This window comes from Microtus oregoni, unplaced genomic scaffold (assembly GCF_018167655.1).
Source record: "Microtus oregoni isolate MIOR12 unplaced genomic scaffold, Mior012 000032F_ref0000030, whole genome shotgun sequence".
NCBI classification, from domain to species: domain Eukaryota; kingdom Metazoa; phylum Chordata; class Mammalia; order Rodentia; family Cricetidae; genus Microtus; species Microtus oregoni.
In genome coordinates this window covers 14,395,944-14,411,410 of record NW_024543091.1, presented here as the reverse complement: position 1 = coordinate 14,411,410, position 15,467 = coordinate 14,395,944, and the positions used below count along the sequence as shown (strand labels likewise).

The following is a 15,467-nucleotide window of genomic DNA, read 5'->3' as shown; positions in this document are numbered from 1 at the left end:
AGGATTGATGAACTTTTAAGTAAGAGAAGGGAGACTCGTAGCTCCGTGCAGTGTTTAGTGCTCATAAGCGTTCGTGACTACATTTGACCTACTCTGACTTTCGGGCTGGCATTCTGCATATCACATGTTTCTCTGATGCCAGGGCTCTGCCCACACTGCCCTGTTCTCTCCTGACTACTACCCATCATCTTCCTGCTCTGCTGGGTCACAACCTAGTTCTGGTGTTGCTGCAGTTCCTGTGCAGGAAGCAAAACCACGTGGTTACCAGCTAACCCTCTTAACAAGTTCACGCTGCCTTTTCTCATTCTGCAGTTATGTCTTTCATTATGGTTTATAAATATTCTTGAAAAGTACCTGATTCCCTTTCCTCATTTTAGACAGAGAACCCAAGAATGGAGAGACCATATACATTTAAGGATTTCGTTCTTCATCCAAGAAGGTCAGTAAATATATAATTATAGCATATTAAGCATAATATTTTTGAGATTTTATTTATTTTTTATTTTATATATATGCATGTCTACTTGAATGTGTACTACTACATGTGTGCAGTGCCCAAGGAGGCCAGAACAGGGTGTTGTAGCCCTTGGGGCTGGAATTACAGACTGTTGTGAGCTGCCATGTGGCTGCTGGGAATTGAACCAATGAGTCTCAAGGGATCTGATTCCCTCCTCTGGTGTTTGTGGTGACACACACACACATACATACAAAGCACACACCTACACAGATATGTGCATCTAAATAAAAAGAAAATAATTCTTTACAAAATGTAAAGTACTTGGTTCACATTGCAAATAAAATTCTAAAATAGATATAGAAAGTAGGAAGGAAAAGCCCCCCCATATTTATCACATAGATAACTGTAATTCCTGTAAAACAAACGTCCAACTTGATATGTACAAATGCAAATTAAGGAAAAATCTAACTACATTGTTCAAATATTAATTAAAAATATTTTAGAAGACTCATATATTCAGAGAAAACATCATGAAGAGAGCATAGATTTTAAAACCCAAATAACATAATAATTATTCCATTTTTTCTGAACTGGATTACATGATTTACATGGTTCTATTATTATTATTATTATTTATTATGTATACAATATTCTGTCTGTGTGTCTGCCTGCAGGCCAGAAGAGGGCGCCAGATCTCATTACAGATGGTTGTGAGCCACCATGTGGTTGCTGGGAATTGAACTCTGGACCTTTGGTAGAGCAGGCAATGCTCTTAACCACTGAGCCATCTCTCCAGCCCCTTTATTATTTTTTTAATAAAAAAATTTAATCTTTTTGTTGTTGATTTTTCAAGACAGGGTTTTTCTGTAGCTTTGGGGCCTGTCCTGGAACTCTCTCTGTAGACCAGGCTGGCCTCGAACTCACAAAGATCCACCTATCTCTGCCTCCCAAGTGTTAGGATTAAAGGAGCACGCCACCACCCCCACCTAGTCAAGTGTAATATTTTTAAGATTTATTTATGTGTGTGTGCCCCACATCCATACAATGCTCAGGCAGGCCAGAAGAGGGCGTCAGATCCCCTGAGACTTGAGTTACAGCCAGCTGTGAGCTGCCATGTGGGTGCTGGGAACTGAACCTGGTTTCTCTGCAAGAGCAGAAAGTGCTCTTAACCACTGATCTGTCTCTCCAGTCTTCCAAAATTTAAATTTTAGGTTGTAAATGAAATTCCTTTTGGTCTTTTGTGCCACATAGCCCAAGTAAAATCGATTTAGAATGTGTGATTTACCATCATGAGTCCAAATAGCAGATCAAGGACATCTGGGAAAACCATAGCATTTGCTTTATTTTTGTTTCAAAATAAGAAATGCATTTGAGCATTGTGTTATGGGCACTTGAAAAAAATTCATTTAAAATGACTCCTTAAACTTTTTATTTATAATACAAATATTAAAACAAAATAAAGGAGCCCTTGCTTTATGGTTGTGTTGCTGTTTATTCTCTTTGAGAACAGTCCTGCATGTAATTCCTGTAGAAATCTTGGGGTTCAATCTCTTTTCTTCCTTTAATTTTGGACTGATTGCAATGTATGCATACCGGGAATAGCTAAGGAGATATTTTCTTCCTTGTTTGCTTGTCCTGATAGCTGGCCTTTCAACTGCTAGAAACTCTTTATACTACCTTTTTCTTAAAAAACAAAACAACAGCAACAAAAATTCTGTCTCCTGTCTGCATTGACTATGCTGCAAAGCCACCTGGGCTTCCGCTATGTCTCTGATCACGGATCATGTCCATGTCATCTTCCCCCCAACCCCCGCAGCTTAGAGCCCAACTGAAGGTCCTGGATTGTCTCTGATCCTACCTCTAGCCATCCCAAGCCCCTTACCTGTAATGTAGTGGCCTCCCTTTCTCCTCCGTCCCTCTTCCCCTCCTTCCCACCCCACCCCTTTCCTTTCTCCACCCCTGTTCTCTTTGACAAATATCCTCTTCACAGAACTTGAGCCCCAACTAGTAGATCCCCAAACAAATACTTTCTTCTTGGTATTCAAGTTCCGTGAATAATTATTTCTTTTCCACAGCCACAAATCAAGAGTTAAAGGGTATCTGAGACTGAAGATGACTTATTTACCTAAATCCAACGGCTCAGAAGATGACAATGCAGATCAGGCTGAGGAACTAGAGGTGAGAGTCCAGAGATGTTTGCTTACGCTGCCAAAGGAGCTGTCTGCTGTCTTTCTACATACTTGGTGGAAAAATAATGTTGTTCAGAGAAACCAACACATGCAGTAAAAGTCACTGGGATGTTGATTTCACCGAATGTTCCTTAAGCAGTTTTCCCGCTGGAGTTATTTCTGTAGAGTGGCTGTTGTTGGTCTTAAAGGTTAGAAAATAGGAAATGCAATAGTTAACAATATAAGTGTTTATTATAGTTATATCATTAACTATTTTTAGTTTTTCAAAACCATATCTTAGTCTCCTTAAGAATAAGAAAATAATTTAGTATTTGTAAAGCTAAATATGTAGACATATGACTATATTAAAATTACTATAATATGTTATTATTGAATTGTCATATTATAAAAGAAACTCTTGGGATATGTAATTCTTGTTGCTTTTCTTGTGTTTATTTGAAATAAGTATAAGTTCATGATTTTCATGGATTGCAAGAATAACAGACAGTCCAAGCCTGGATAGAGCTCCACACCCTTGGGTGTGTGGAGGAAGAGAGTATTGGGGTACAAAGTACTGCCTTCCTGGGGTCCCCTAGAAGGCAGAGCTCATCTGAAGGGAGCACCATCTATTCAGCCACACGTAGTGTGTGTGTGTGTGTGTGTGTGTGTGTGTTGCCTAACTGTTCAAGAAGGTTCTTGGTTGTGTGTGCTTTCTTCCTCAGTCGTGTCTTTGTTTGGCTCTGAATGCCACCAGAGCAATGAAACCAGGACCTCCCTGGGGCCTGGACTCCAGCTCACGTGCCTGGATGCCTTGTGAAGAACGGTCTGGAGCAGGGAGTGAATTAGCAAAGCTTTTGGTATAATAAATACCAAATGCAATAATGAAATTTTGTTTTGTGGGGGGATGTCTGAAAATAGCTGTTTTTTCTAGTCACAAAACACAGGTGACCCCTAAGTTGGTTACTGAACCTTGTTACGTACCCTCTCTGAAATATGCATCCACCTCTTTGATTAACCTTGCTTCTCATCTGTTTGTCTCTTTTTTCCTTCTAATAATTTTTTAGATGTACACTTTTTAAATATTTTGTTTGTTGTGTTTGTTATGTGTGATTGTTTGGCTTACATGAATGTACACGTCAGAGCTGTTTGAGATCCCTTGGGACTGGAGCTACAGGTAACTGTGAGCTGCCATGTGGGTGTTGGGAATTAAACCGGGTTCTCTGGAAGAGTAGCCAGTGCACTTAACTGCTGAGCCATCTTTTGAGCCCCTGTTCATTCATTTTCCTTCCCTCCCTCTCTCCCTTACTGTGTGTGTGTGTGTGTGTGTGTGTGTGTGTGTGTGTGTGTGTGTGTTCGTTCGTGTTCCATGGTATACTAGTAGAAGTCAGAGGACAGCTGACAGGAGTCCATTCTCTCTCCTCCCCTGTGAAGGTCCCGGGGACCGAACTTAGACATAAACTTGACAGCTAGATTCTTTATCTCTGGAACCACCTCACTGGCCCAGATTTTAAGCTCTCAAGAGATTGGGGGTGGGGTATCTAAGTCTGTACGTGGCATAGTAGTGCAGAGGGTATCTTGCATTGTATAATTCTGTTTGAAAGGAAGGGTGTCTGCTATGAAGACAGAAAAGACTTTCCTAGAGACTTGAAACACTTTGCAGCTTTCATTCCTGGGGAACCTGCACATGGCTCACAGGCAGCTCATGCACGGTTCGCCCCTGTGGTGTAGACTGGCTTTGCTTCATGCTGTGGCCTCCCATCGCAATGTTTGGATTCCTTCAGAGTCCACCTTATAATTTCAGGAGATGGGAGCGTGTCGTTTGTTTACGGAAAGGCCAAGGAATTCAGACACACAAATGTGCTTGTTTATCTTCTGGGCAGCCAAAGACCAGAGAAGTCTTGCCTGCTTCTTTGACATCTAGTTTGTGACTAAATATTTAAAATTCTGCATTTGAAGAAAACGGTTGTAGTGCTGGAGGAGCTGCTTTCTGGGCAGAGTGGCTCTGAGGAGCAGTTATGTAATGCATTTCCTTTGTGCTCTTTGCGCCTCGGGGTTTTACATGATTAGTGTAAAATGTTTGTCTCAGCACTCTGTGTTTGCTTTCCGGCCCCGCTGACTGCATTAAATTGTAGGTATTTGCATATTGGCTTTCAGACTAGTAATTAGGATTCCTTGACTTGTAGAAAATTATTTTATGAGAAAATAGATAATCCATGTTTCTTAGGAATCTTACCCAAAAACTGAAAACATTATCTTTCCCAGTAGTATTTGGGGTACAATTGTACTTTCTCAAACTTGAAACCATTTCATTTTTTAAAGCCCTAAATTAAGTTACATTTTTTTCATTATTCTTATTGAATTTACGTGAACAACACTAAAGCAGATCTTTAAAAAGGGAAATATTCTGGGGCCAGGGAGATGGCTCAGTGGGTAGAAGCACTGGCTGTGAAGCTTGACCACCCGAATTGAAGCTCCATCCTCAGAATACACGCGATAGTGTTCCTACAGCAGGATGGGAAAAACCGGACACTAGCCTGGAAGCCCCAGGGCCAGCCAGTGTGTGCACCTCAGTGGCAGAAATAGCAAGAAAGACCCTGCACAGTGAGGTAGAAGGAGAGAACCAACTCCAAAACCATGCCTTCTGATCTCCACATGCATGGCATGCAAGCGCCCCCCCCTACACACACACTCATGAAGTAAAGAGAAAAATTGGTACTATTTCCTACCTCTAAATAGTTTTTTAATATTTATTTATTTATGTATACAATATTCTGTCTGTGTGTATGCCTGCAGGCCAGCAGAGAGCACCAGACTCCATTACAGATGGTTGTGAGCCACCATGTGGTTGCTGGGAATTGAACTCAGGACCTTTGGAAGAACAGTCAATGTTCTTAACCCCTGAGCCATCAGCCCCGAGATTTTCTTTATAAGGCTCAATGTTATCATCACATACAGAAAGGAAACAGGAAAAATGAAGATGAAGTGAGAGAGGAAAAGAAGAGAACGGAATTTGAGCAACAGGGAAAAAAATGAAGCATCAGCTTCCATAGAAGTAAAAAGAAAAACAGAGAGGAGTAAGCTAGAAGGGACTTACTTTAGCTTTACAGGTAAAGTCCTCCACTAAGTGATTCTGTCTCCTTCCCCCAACCCTCCTCCTCTCTTCCTCCTCAGCACCTACCTCCCACATCTTTTCTTGACCCCCTTTCGTCCAGTGCAGTCTTCCAACAGTGCCAGGGCCGTGTCCCTTTCCCAGCCTGCATCTGCCTGCACATGCGTGCCCCCAGGGTCTTTAGGACCCAGAATAAAAGCCCAGTGTCTGTTAAAGTATTTATCTGTTATAGTACCAAAGACTTTTCCAGTGTCTCTTGCTTTGTTTTGGTTTAGTAGGGCATGGGTACGTATATGTTTATTGTTATATTTTAAGTCAAATGTATAATTCTTTTTTGTGCTTTCTGGATTTACTGTCATTTTCTGCTCTTGGAATATATTGCTTTAAATTTCTCCAATTTTGTTCAGCTACCGTTTGGGTTTATTTCTTTAGCATTTGAATATTACTCGGTCTGTAGTGTATCCTGGTAGAAGATAGGGATCCAAATTAATTTTTTTTCCGACAGGTACCCATTATCTAAATAACCTTCCTATTTCCCCAGCGATTGAAAATGTGTTTGTTATGTGCTGAATTCCTCTGAGCTTTGTTCGTTCTGGGTTTCCTAGTCTGTTGCTCTGAGCTGTCTGTACCACGTCTCTCTGCGCAGCAACCGCAGCCTAGAGTGTTTTCTCTTCCAGACTCGTCTCCATGCCTCGCTCCTTCCTTAGACTGATACTGGTTATGTCTTATATGTATTTCTGTTTGAACTTGAGAATTGACTCTCACTATTTTTAAAAGTCTAAAACATACAATAATTTTTTTATCAGAATTTTGACAAATTTGGCCAGCGGAGATGTTCCATCATACCTGATATATGTGGTGTTCGGGATGGAACCCAGGGCCTCATGTGTGGTAGACACGGGTTTGCTAACTGGGCTATATGCCCCAGCTTCTGTTGAGGATTCAGAGTTCTGTTTGTTTGTTTGTTTGTTGTTTTTGTTTTTATTTGATTTTTTTTGAGACAGGGTTTCTCTGTAGCTTTGGAGCCTGTCCTGGAACTAGCTCTTGTAGACCAGGCTAACCTCAAACTCATAGAGATCCACCTTCCTCTACCTTTTAAATGTTGGGATTAAAGGTGTGTGCCACCACCAGCTAGCAAGAGAAATTTTGCAGTTTTATTTTTATTATTAGGGGTGTGTGTCAGTGTGTCGGTATAAGTACTTGAGTACACATGCATACGGAGCCCCAAGGTATTAGAACTGGAGTTACAGGCAGTTGTTAACAACCTGATGGGGATTCTCCGAAACAAATTCAGGCCTGCTTCGAGAACAGTATGCTCCTAATCACTGAGCAATCTCTCTAGGCTCTGTTACCAGGTTTTTATTACAAAGTATGCCATTAATATTTAATATTTTTCTCTTAATTCTTTACTTAACTGCCCTAGGGATGTATGCATTTTGTCTCTTTTTAGTCTTAACCAAATCTCTGTGCATTTCTTTTTTAAAATCCCTTATTTGACTGTTTTACAACGTGACCACAGTGCCTGTAGTGGGCCTGTATTTCTCCCCTGGACTGGGGAGAAATTGAAAATGCAGACATGAGTATCAGAGCGCTGTATCTGTCACCACACACCCCTGTGTGGTGAGTGTTTCTCAGTGACTATCTCGTCTCTGTTGGTCCTCTCAGGATCTGACCTCAGTTGACAGCTCTTTTCATGTCTGTGGTGTTTGCTGATTTCCACCATGAGCAAGGCACGTTCTCTGTGGGAGAGATGATGCCTTGTTCAGTTGCTTGTGCCTTCGAGAGCAGCCAGGGTCAAGCTGGTTTCAGTCGTTTCTCATTTCCTAGTACCTTCCAACGTCACCATCCTTGTTTAGTGATTTAAAAGGTTTGGGGTTTGGTTTTTGTTATTGGTTCATTTTTTTTTCAGGATGGGGGTTGTTATTGTTTTGTTCTTTTTATTTCTGTCTTGTATTTTAAACTTTTGGCAGGTTTTAAAGCGTCCTCAGTTTAAATGCTTATCATTTTGCAGGAAAGCCTTGGTTACAAAATATTAACATTCTGGCCACGAGAGTTGAGCATGTACTACTTCTGTTTATGCATAATTTCTGGAATTGAACATGTGAAATCCTTCTTTTGTTTCCTTTATTTATAATTTATAAAGCTTTTTAAAAAATGTCAAGTGTAACTTAATTGCTTCCATTCTGTTTTTCAGCCTGGCTGGGTTGTTTTGGACCAACCAGATGCTGCTAGCCACTTGCAGCGTCCACCAGAACCTTCTCCCCTACCTCCAGGATGGGAAGAGAGGCAGGATATCCTTGGAAGGACCTACTATGTAAACCATGAGTCTAGAAGAACACAGTGGAAGAGACCAAGCCCTGAGTATGTGCCCATCTGGATATATTTTGCCGCCACTTTGCATGTTGATGCCATGTCTCGAGCTGGTTCATAGTGGCACAGGGATCCCTAAGCTGTAAGATAACTGTCCCTGAAAAACTGCTACCTTGGCTGAGGTTTTTATTTAAAAAAAAAATGATAGTATTTAAAATTATCTGAGGGCAAGCAAGCCTGACAGCCCACATAGTGGAAAGAGAATCAAATCCAAACGCTGTCTTCCGTCCGCCGCAAATCTACCACGCCAGGCTCTCGCCTATAGACACACACAAAAGTTACTTGAGCGTTCAGCTGTGGCTCAGTTGATAGATACTTGCCTGCCATCCAGGAGGCCCTGAGTTCCACCCCTAGCACCACATAAAATGGAGTATGGCGGTGCACACCTGGACCCTCAGCACTTGAGGGGTGGAGGCAGGAGGATTAGGAGTTCTTAACTACAGCAAGGTTGAGACGAGCCTGGGCTTAGGTATTTTATGTGTATGGGTGTTTTGCCTGCAACTGTATGTCTGTGCAACAAGTTTATCCACCTATCATGGAAATTTTTGTGGTGGGCTATTAAAATATTCGATCTGTATTCTCTGCAATGTTTTTGTGCTGCTAGAGATTGAGCAAGTACCTCGGTCATGCTAAGCAAGCTTTCTACCACTGAACTATAACCCCAGTACTTCAATTTTAAAATATAAATTATTTTTAAGTCCTAGAGGAACCACTAATAAAGATCCCATGTTAAAGACCCTTCTCTGATTTGGTCATGCGGAGAGCAAGGATGAAATGGTACAGAATTGTGCAATGATTTCATTTGGGGTTAAAGGTTTAGCTCACTAATAAAGTGCTTGACTAGAAAGCTCAGGGTCCTAGGTTCAATCCCCAGCACCGAAACAAATGAGCAAACCAACAAAAACTGTGCATATATTTTCAGACTTTTCAATATCGGATGCCCTTCTTTCTTTTCATGTGGCCTCCCATAGCTGTTTTCGGTCTTTGGATGTTTGACACACACTTACAGTTTCTCTTACCACTCCATTAACTTCCTGATACTGTACATCTGATACTTACTGAGAACTTTGGTCCTGTCTAGTCTCAAGTCCCTCCAAAGTAGACCAGTGGTCATACTGTCCAGCATAGAGGCATCAGGATCTGTGCGATCTCATTCTGACCACAAAGTAGGAGATTCTGTAAAACCACCCTCTTGTCTTTGACAGACAGACCTGCCAAGCAGAATTGTCTTTCACTGTGGCTAGTGTCAAAATCGGGTGGCAATATTTAGGTGGGAAAAAATGTCTTAAACATTCCCTTAGAATCAAAAGTCACAGTTAACGTCTTTACCAGCCACAGCAGAGTAAGAAATGATCTTCTAGTGGCTGAGCAGGTTAGGGAGGCAACAACTGTGGGCAGAGGGACAGCTAGGCACAGTAACTGTGCTCTGTGGACCAGTAAGATGGCTGTGGTTGATATGACTGTATTGAATATTAAAGCTCCCCCATGTTCAGGCCACCCAGAAGAGACAGGCGAATGAATTGATAACACACCAAGAGCTCTGCTCTGCTCGTTACGCGGTCATGTACTGTGTGCACCCGTGAATCACACGGTATCCCAAACTGCCCAGTGTCGTCTTCTTCGCAATTTTTATCTTACTTTGTGCATGTGGCTGTTTTGCCTACATGTGTGTCTGTGCATAAGACTATGAGATTTCCTGTGACTGGCATTATAGACAGCTGTGAGCACTCTGTGGGTGCTGGGAACTGAACCTGGGCCCTCCGAAAGAGAAGCAGTGCTCTTAACCACTGAATTGTCTCTTGAGCCCCAGGATAGGCATTTTTTTTATGTGTCAACTAAAATAATTATATTTAGGAGTCGGGCATAGTAGCACACGCCTTTAATCGCAGCACTTGAGAAGCAGAGGCAGGTGGATCTCTGAATTCAAACCCACAGTGAGTTCCAGGACAGCCAGGGCTACATAGTCAGACCCTGTCTCAAAAAAAAACCCAAATAGTAATAATAATTTTATTTATTTACTTATTTTGGTTTTTTGAGACAGGCTTTCCCCCTTTCCTCCCTGAGTTACCTTTGGTCACAGCACAGGAAACTGACTAGGACACTGTCCTAGGCACAGTGATGTAGTAAATATCAGCCATTAGTTACACATTTGCAGGAGACTTTCTCTCCCCTGCCCCGGTTCCTAACAATATGGTCAGCATATTGAAATAGCTTTTGACCAAAGCCAATAAATTCAATCGAAGTATTTACTGACTGCAGACTCTTTGATTATGGTTCTAACTGTGATGAGGCAGGAGTGATACCCTCTTATACTTCTCCCTAGGGATGACCTCTCAGATGCTGAAAACGGTAATATTCAGCTGCAGGCGCAGCGAGCGTTCACCACCAGGCGGCAGATTTCGGAAGAGGTGGACAGTGCTGACAACCGGGAGTCCCCTGAGGTATGAACCCTTCTTTTGTTCCTGTTTCCAGCACATCCTAAAGCAGTGGATGAGTGTACTTGTGGCTCACGTGGATTCTGTTCTTTTTAGAATTGGGAAATTATACGAGATGAAGAAAACACTGTGTATAGCAGTCAGGCCTTCCAGTCACCTTCGTCGGGTCATGTAGATTCGCAGGCTCACCTCGCAGAAGAGTTAGATACCAGACTTGCTGTGTATGGAAATCCGGCCACCGGCCAGCCAGTCACCAGCTCGGTAAGATGTCTTAGATTTTGTGATGCTTTGTGATTTCATATCATAAATATGCTTTATGTAAACTTTTGTCTTAAGTCATGTGTAATGACGACATGTTGGGTCTTTATTATGTGGCCGTCTTTTTTTAACTTAACATCCTATTAACAGTATGGAGCAGGGTATGGATAACCCCAGTGTTGGCTGTAGTCACAGGGTCCCTTACTATCCTGGCAAACCCACCAGAAACGTGGAAGCCAGAAGCCGAGTTCCTTAAACATTTCAGCAAGAGAAAGCACACATGGTCGGTGAGAGGGTGTCAGGACAGTGGATTTGGGCTCCTTGTTGGGTAACTGTTAAGGAGGGTCCGGAGAGACAGTCTGGATGCTGTCAGGAAGAGGAGAGACCTGTGTGCTGGGTATCTCATCTCATCTGGCGTGACACTAACTCAGTGAGTAGCGGAGAAGAGCAGTTACTTACTTGCCAGGATGTGGCAGCTGCTTGTCGTTTTGTGGCTTAGCTAGTGTTATTTTATTTTGCCTGGTTCAGGTACAAATTAGAAGACATCTCAAGTTTGCCATGACCCTACCTATGTGTGCCAGGCCGGTTCCTGGGTGACAGAGGCTACTTGTCTTCTTGATTATATGAGGAATTTTGTTTTGTTTTGTTTTCTAATTTATTTTTATGTGTATGAGTGTTTTGACTGCATGTATGTGTACCATGTACATGCCTGGCATCCTCAGAAACCAGAAGTAACAGATCTCCAAGAACTAGAGTTAGATACAGTTGAGAAATACCATATGGGAGTTGGGAACTGAGCTCAGGTCCTTTGGACCATAGAGCCATCTCTCCATCCCCTCTATGAGGTTTTACCCTTACATCACAGCTGTTGCGGTACATGTGTCAATAAGAGCCATGTTAAAGAGAGGCGATGGTTTCTCTTGCTGTCTGCAGCAGGGTTCAAGAGCAAAGCATCCCAGCGTACACCACCCTTGTGAGAACTCTGCCTGGCTTTTTCTAATTTGTACCATGAGGCAGGTTCAGTAGAAGGCAGTTTACTCTCCGTGGCTGCTCTAGTCACTCTCTGCTTTATTCAGTAAGTGACTGTTTCCTGTGGGCTGACCTAAAGAAGGCACCATAACTAATCACTCACTGGGAGTCCCTCTGTAATAAAGCGACAGAACCCCTTGCTTCACAAGACTTCCATTCTAGTGCAGGGGTCATCGCTGCGTCCTGCGGGCCAAATCTGCAGCTGCCTGTTGCCATAAATAAGGTGTCATTGGAATGCAGCCATTCCTACTTGTCCGTAGCCACGTTCACACCATATCTCGGAGTCGAGCGGTTAGAGGAACTGGCTTCAGTGTTGGCCCCCAGTGGACAGTGTTTGCAGACTTCCAGCACCTTATTCTAGACGCTTCACCCCACAGTTAGATGTACCTGCATATATGAATATCCGTCAGTTCACCTGCCGCCTCCTTCCCTTTCCCTCTTCCAGCAGCCTGTTCTGTTTCCTGTTGATTTAATTAATTAACCAGTCAAGGACTTATCAGGTTTACAGACCAGGTATGGGGAGATGAGTCAGTGAAGTGTTGGCCTTGCAAATAGGAGTCCCTGAGTATGATGCTCAGAACCAATGTCAAATAAAAAACCAGGTGTGATGACATACACGAGTCATGCTTAGGCCATGTATAGGTGTCACCAGTTAAGAGTATTCTCATCTTGTGTTTAAACCTGAGACAAAACTGAGGCCTACAGAACAATAAATTATGTTTCCTCCGTGACTGTTACTGGCTCAGGATATAGTGTCCTAAACATTTTGTATATATTCGTAAACATAAATGTACACACATATATACTTTTAAGGTTTTTATAGATTTATTTTTAATAATGTATATATACGTCTGTATGTATCTGTATACGGGTTTGTACACATGAGTGTCATACCCATGGAGGCCAGAAGAGAGCACCAGATCCCTTGAAACTGTAGTTACAGGTCTTTGTGAACTACCGGATGGGTGCTGAATCCCAAAATCTGGTCCTCTGGACATAACTGTAAATGGTTTACTTGTATATGTGTTTCTCATTTGTGTTGATGTGTTAGTTGGTTTGGGGTGTGAGAGTCAAACTCAGTCTTCTGCATACAGAGCATGTGTCTCACTCTTGTCCCCTTGCTATCGTCTTATATATTCTTTTTGGTAACTTTTTTTCACTTGCTAATTGGACTGTTTCCATGAATACCAATGTACTTCTTTTAAAGTCACCGAAGCCAATCTTCAGCTTTTGGCATGGCTTATGTACAAGTTGTCCTAAAAGTATCCACTGTTTTCCTGTTGTGATGAACTTAGATTGTTTGGCCATCTTGTTACCTGTATAAACAATACAATTTGGGATATTCTGATTTTGTGTATGTGTGTTTATAAGTTTTGATGTCATTTAATAACAAAAACAAGATATTTCAGTCAGTGGTAAGAGCTTGTATATCAAGAGAAAGGGGAAGAGAGACTATGGGATTTCCAGGAAGTAAGTCATTGAAGTGGAATGCCCAGTGGTGGACTGTGAGGCCGGAAGTGACTGGAGCTGAGGAAGAGGCGGGCCCAGGGCAGAAGCACTGTGTTTGGTGCTGTACGTCAGAGTGGTAGCTGAAGCTCCGTTGAAGGCTTCAGCCAGAGAACCAGGGGACTCAATCTAGCCCTCTGGCTGCAGTAGGAAGCCCTTGCCACTGCTGAAGTAACTAAGGTGGCAAATGGTGAGAATTTGATTTAGGAAGAACAAGAACCACACTGTAACCATCAGGAAAGGTAAATGTATTGAGCACTAGTTAGAAAGACCAACTAGGATGAAGGATGAGTTAGCATAGATGTACACAGAGAGAGCCCAAGCCCATCTGTGGACAGCCAGCGAGCAGAGAACGTGCACACAGAACTCGCCCTTTTGGGGGTGGAGGGAGGAGAGAGGAGGCATCCCCCATGGGTCTTCCCTTGTTTCTTAGCCTCATCCTTCCCAGCATCACCCTCACCCTGCTCCTTGTCTGCACCCTGAGGGGAGACCTAAAAGCCTTACTGTTTCCTCCCCTCAAGAATCATTCCAACCAGAGAGGCAGCTCGCAAGCCTGTATCTTTGAGGAACAGCCTGCACTTCCTGTGGTGAGTTTTCTCCTCTCCCCTTAGCCAAGAACGAAAGATAGAAAGCTCAGTTGTTTTTTAATTATTGCATATCACAACCCTGAGTGTGAGTGACTGCCCAGCAGGGGACTGAGGAGACGCGGGGTACAACCTAAGAGAACTGCCTCTCATGGAAAGCAGGCCCCTGCTGATGATGGTGGGTGGAATTTGGCTTCTCCGTGCTGCTGGGAGGTGCTGGGCCCCTGCTACTGCACACATGATCCACAGCACCAGCTGTGTCCCGACCTGGCACCCAACAGCCAGACCTGCCCTATGTATGTTGTCCCATGAGGGATGTCATCCCTCAGTCCAGTGTGTGTACCAGTGGCCAGGTTCGAGGTTCATCTCCTGGCGCCTCCTTTCCCGTTGGTCTCAGTCCACACTCAGTAGAGACCTGTGCTGATGAACAGTGATCTCTCACTCCGTCTTCTTCCTGGCTCCCCTCTTACTGTGCCAAGTTCTCACTGCCTTGCGTAGTCACTTTTGTTTGTGACAGGATCTCATGTGTCCTCCTGCCTCCACCTCCCACGCGCTAGAACTACAGGCACAGAGTGCTTTCTAGATCAGCACCCTACCAATGAGCTATATCCCCAGCCTCACTTGTCTTTTCAAATAGAATTAAACTCTGAGGCGCCTGCCTTTTCAGCCCTCCCTTCCCCTTGCCTGCCACCTTGGCTCCTGTCTGCCTTCTTCCAAACGCCTGGCTATTCTCAAAACCCTAATTCTCTTCCTCTCTCATCTGTGTGCACATTCCATTTCTCCTCTTGGGAGGACCTCGCTTTCCCACCAATCATCCCACCTTTGAACGGCAGTCTGTGTATCAGTTACGAGAAACAAGGTTAGTGCGTTCACAGGATGACATCGTGGGGATGCTGAGTCTATATATCAGTTAGGAGAAAAGAGCTTTGTGCCTTCATGGGAGGATGACATCGTGGGGATGCTGAGTCTGTATATCAGTTAGGAGAAAAGAGCTTTGTGCCTTCGTGGGAGGATGACATCGTGGGGATGCTGAGTCTGTATATCAGTTAGGAGAAAAGAGCTTTGTACCTTCGTGGGAGGATGACATCGTGGGGATGCTGAGTCTGTATATCAGTTAGGAGAAAAGAGCTTTGTACCTTCATGGGAGGATGACATCGTGGGGATGCTGAAGCTGCAGCATCATCAGCTCGAGAGTTGCCTAGGGAACTGGCTCATCTGTCTTAAAAAGATGGTTCCCTACTGAAAAAGATTCCTGTAGTCAGACTTTCTTTTGGAACCACTAGCCCACAAATGACATGAAGACTTATTATTAATTATGAAAGATTGGCCTTTGCCTTAGGCTTGTTCCCAGCTAGCTCTTATAACATAAATTAACCCATTTCTGTTCATCTATGTAACCTGTTTCTCTTAATCTGTCTTCTGCCACATGGCTTTTACCTTTCTTCCATTCTGTATATCCAACTTATTCCATGTCTCACTGGCATCTCCCGCGTGCTTGGATACTTCCTAAGTTCCTCTCTCTCCCCAGAAGTTCCACCTATTCTCTCCTGC

At 43.2% G+C, this 15,467-nt stretch overlaps 1 protein-coding gene across 2 annotated transcripts in view; it reads left to right on the top strand.

Moving 5' to 3' along the window:
- The window catches only part of Nedd4 (NEDD4 E3 ubiquitin protein ligase), a 97,251-nt gene that overhangs the window by 56,813 nt on the left and 24,971 nt on the right, over positions 1-15,467 (top strand). For both annotated transcript variants that reach the window (XM_041679407.1, XM_041679405.1), the window contains 6 exons: positions 378-439; positions 2,533-2,635; positions 7,929-8,095; positions 10,428-10,545; positions 10,636-10,800; positions 13,854-13,919. In XM_041679407.1, the coding sequence (XP_041535341.1) occupies positions 378-439; positions 2,533-2,635; positions 7,929-8,095; positions 10,428-10,545; positions 10,636-10,800; positions 13,854-13,919 (681 nt within the window). The remainder of the gene's footprint in view (positions 1-377; positions 440-2,532; positions 2,636-7,928; positions 8,096-10,427; positions 10,546-10,635; positions 10,801-13,853; positions 13,920-15,467) is intronic.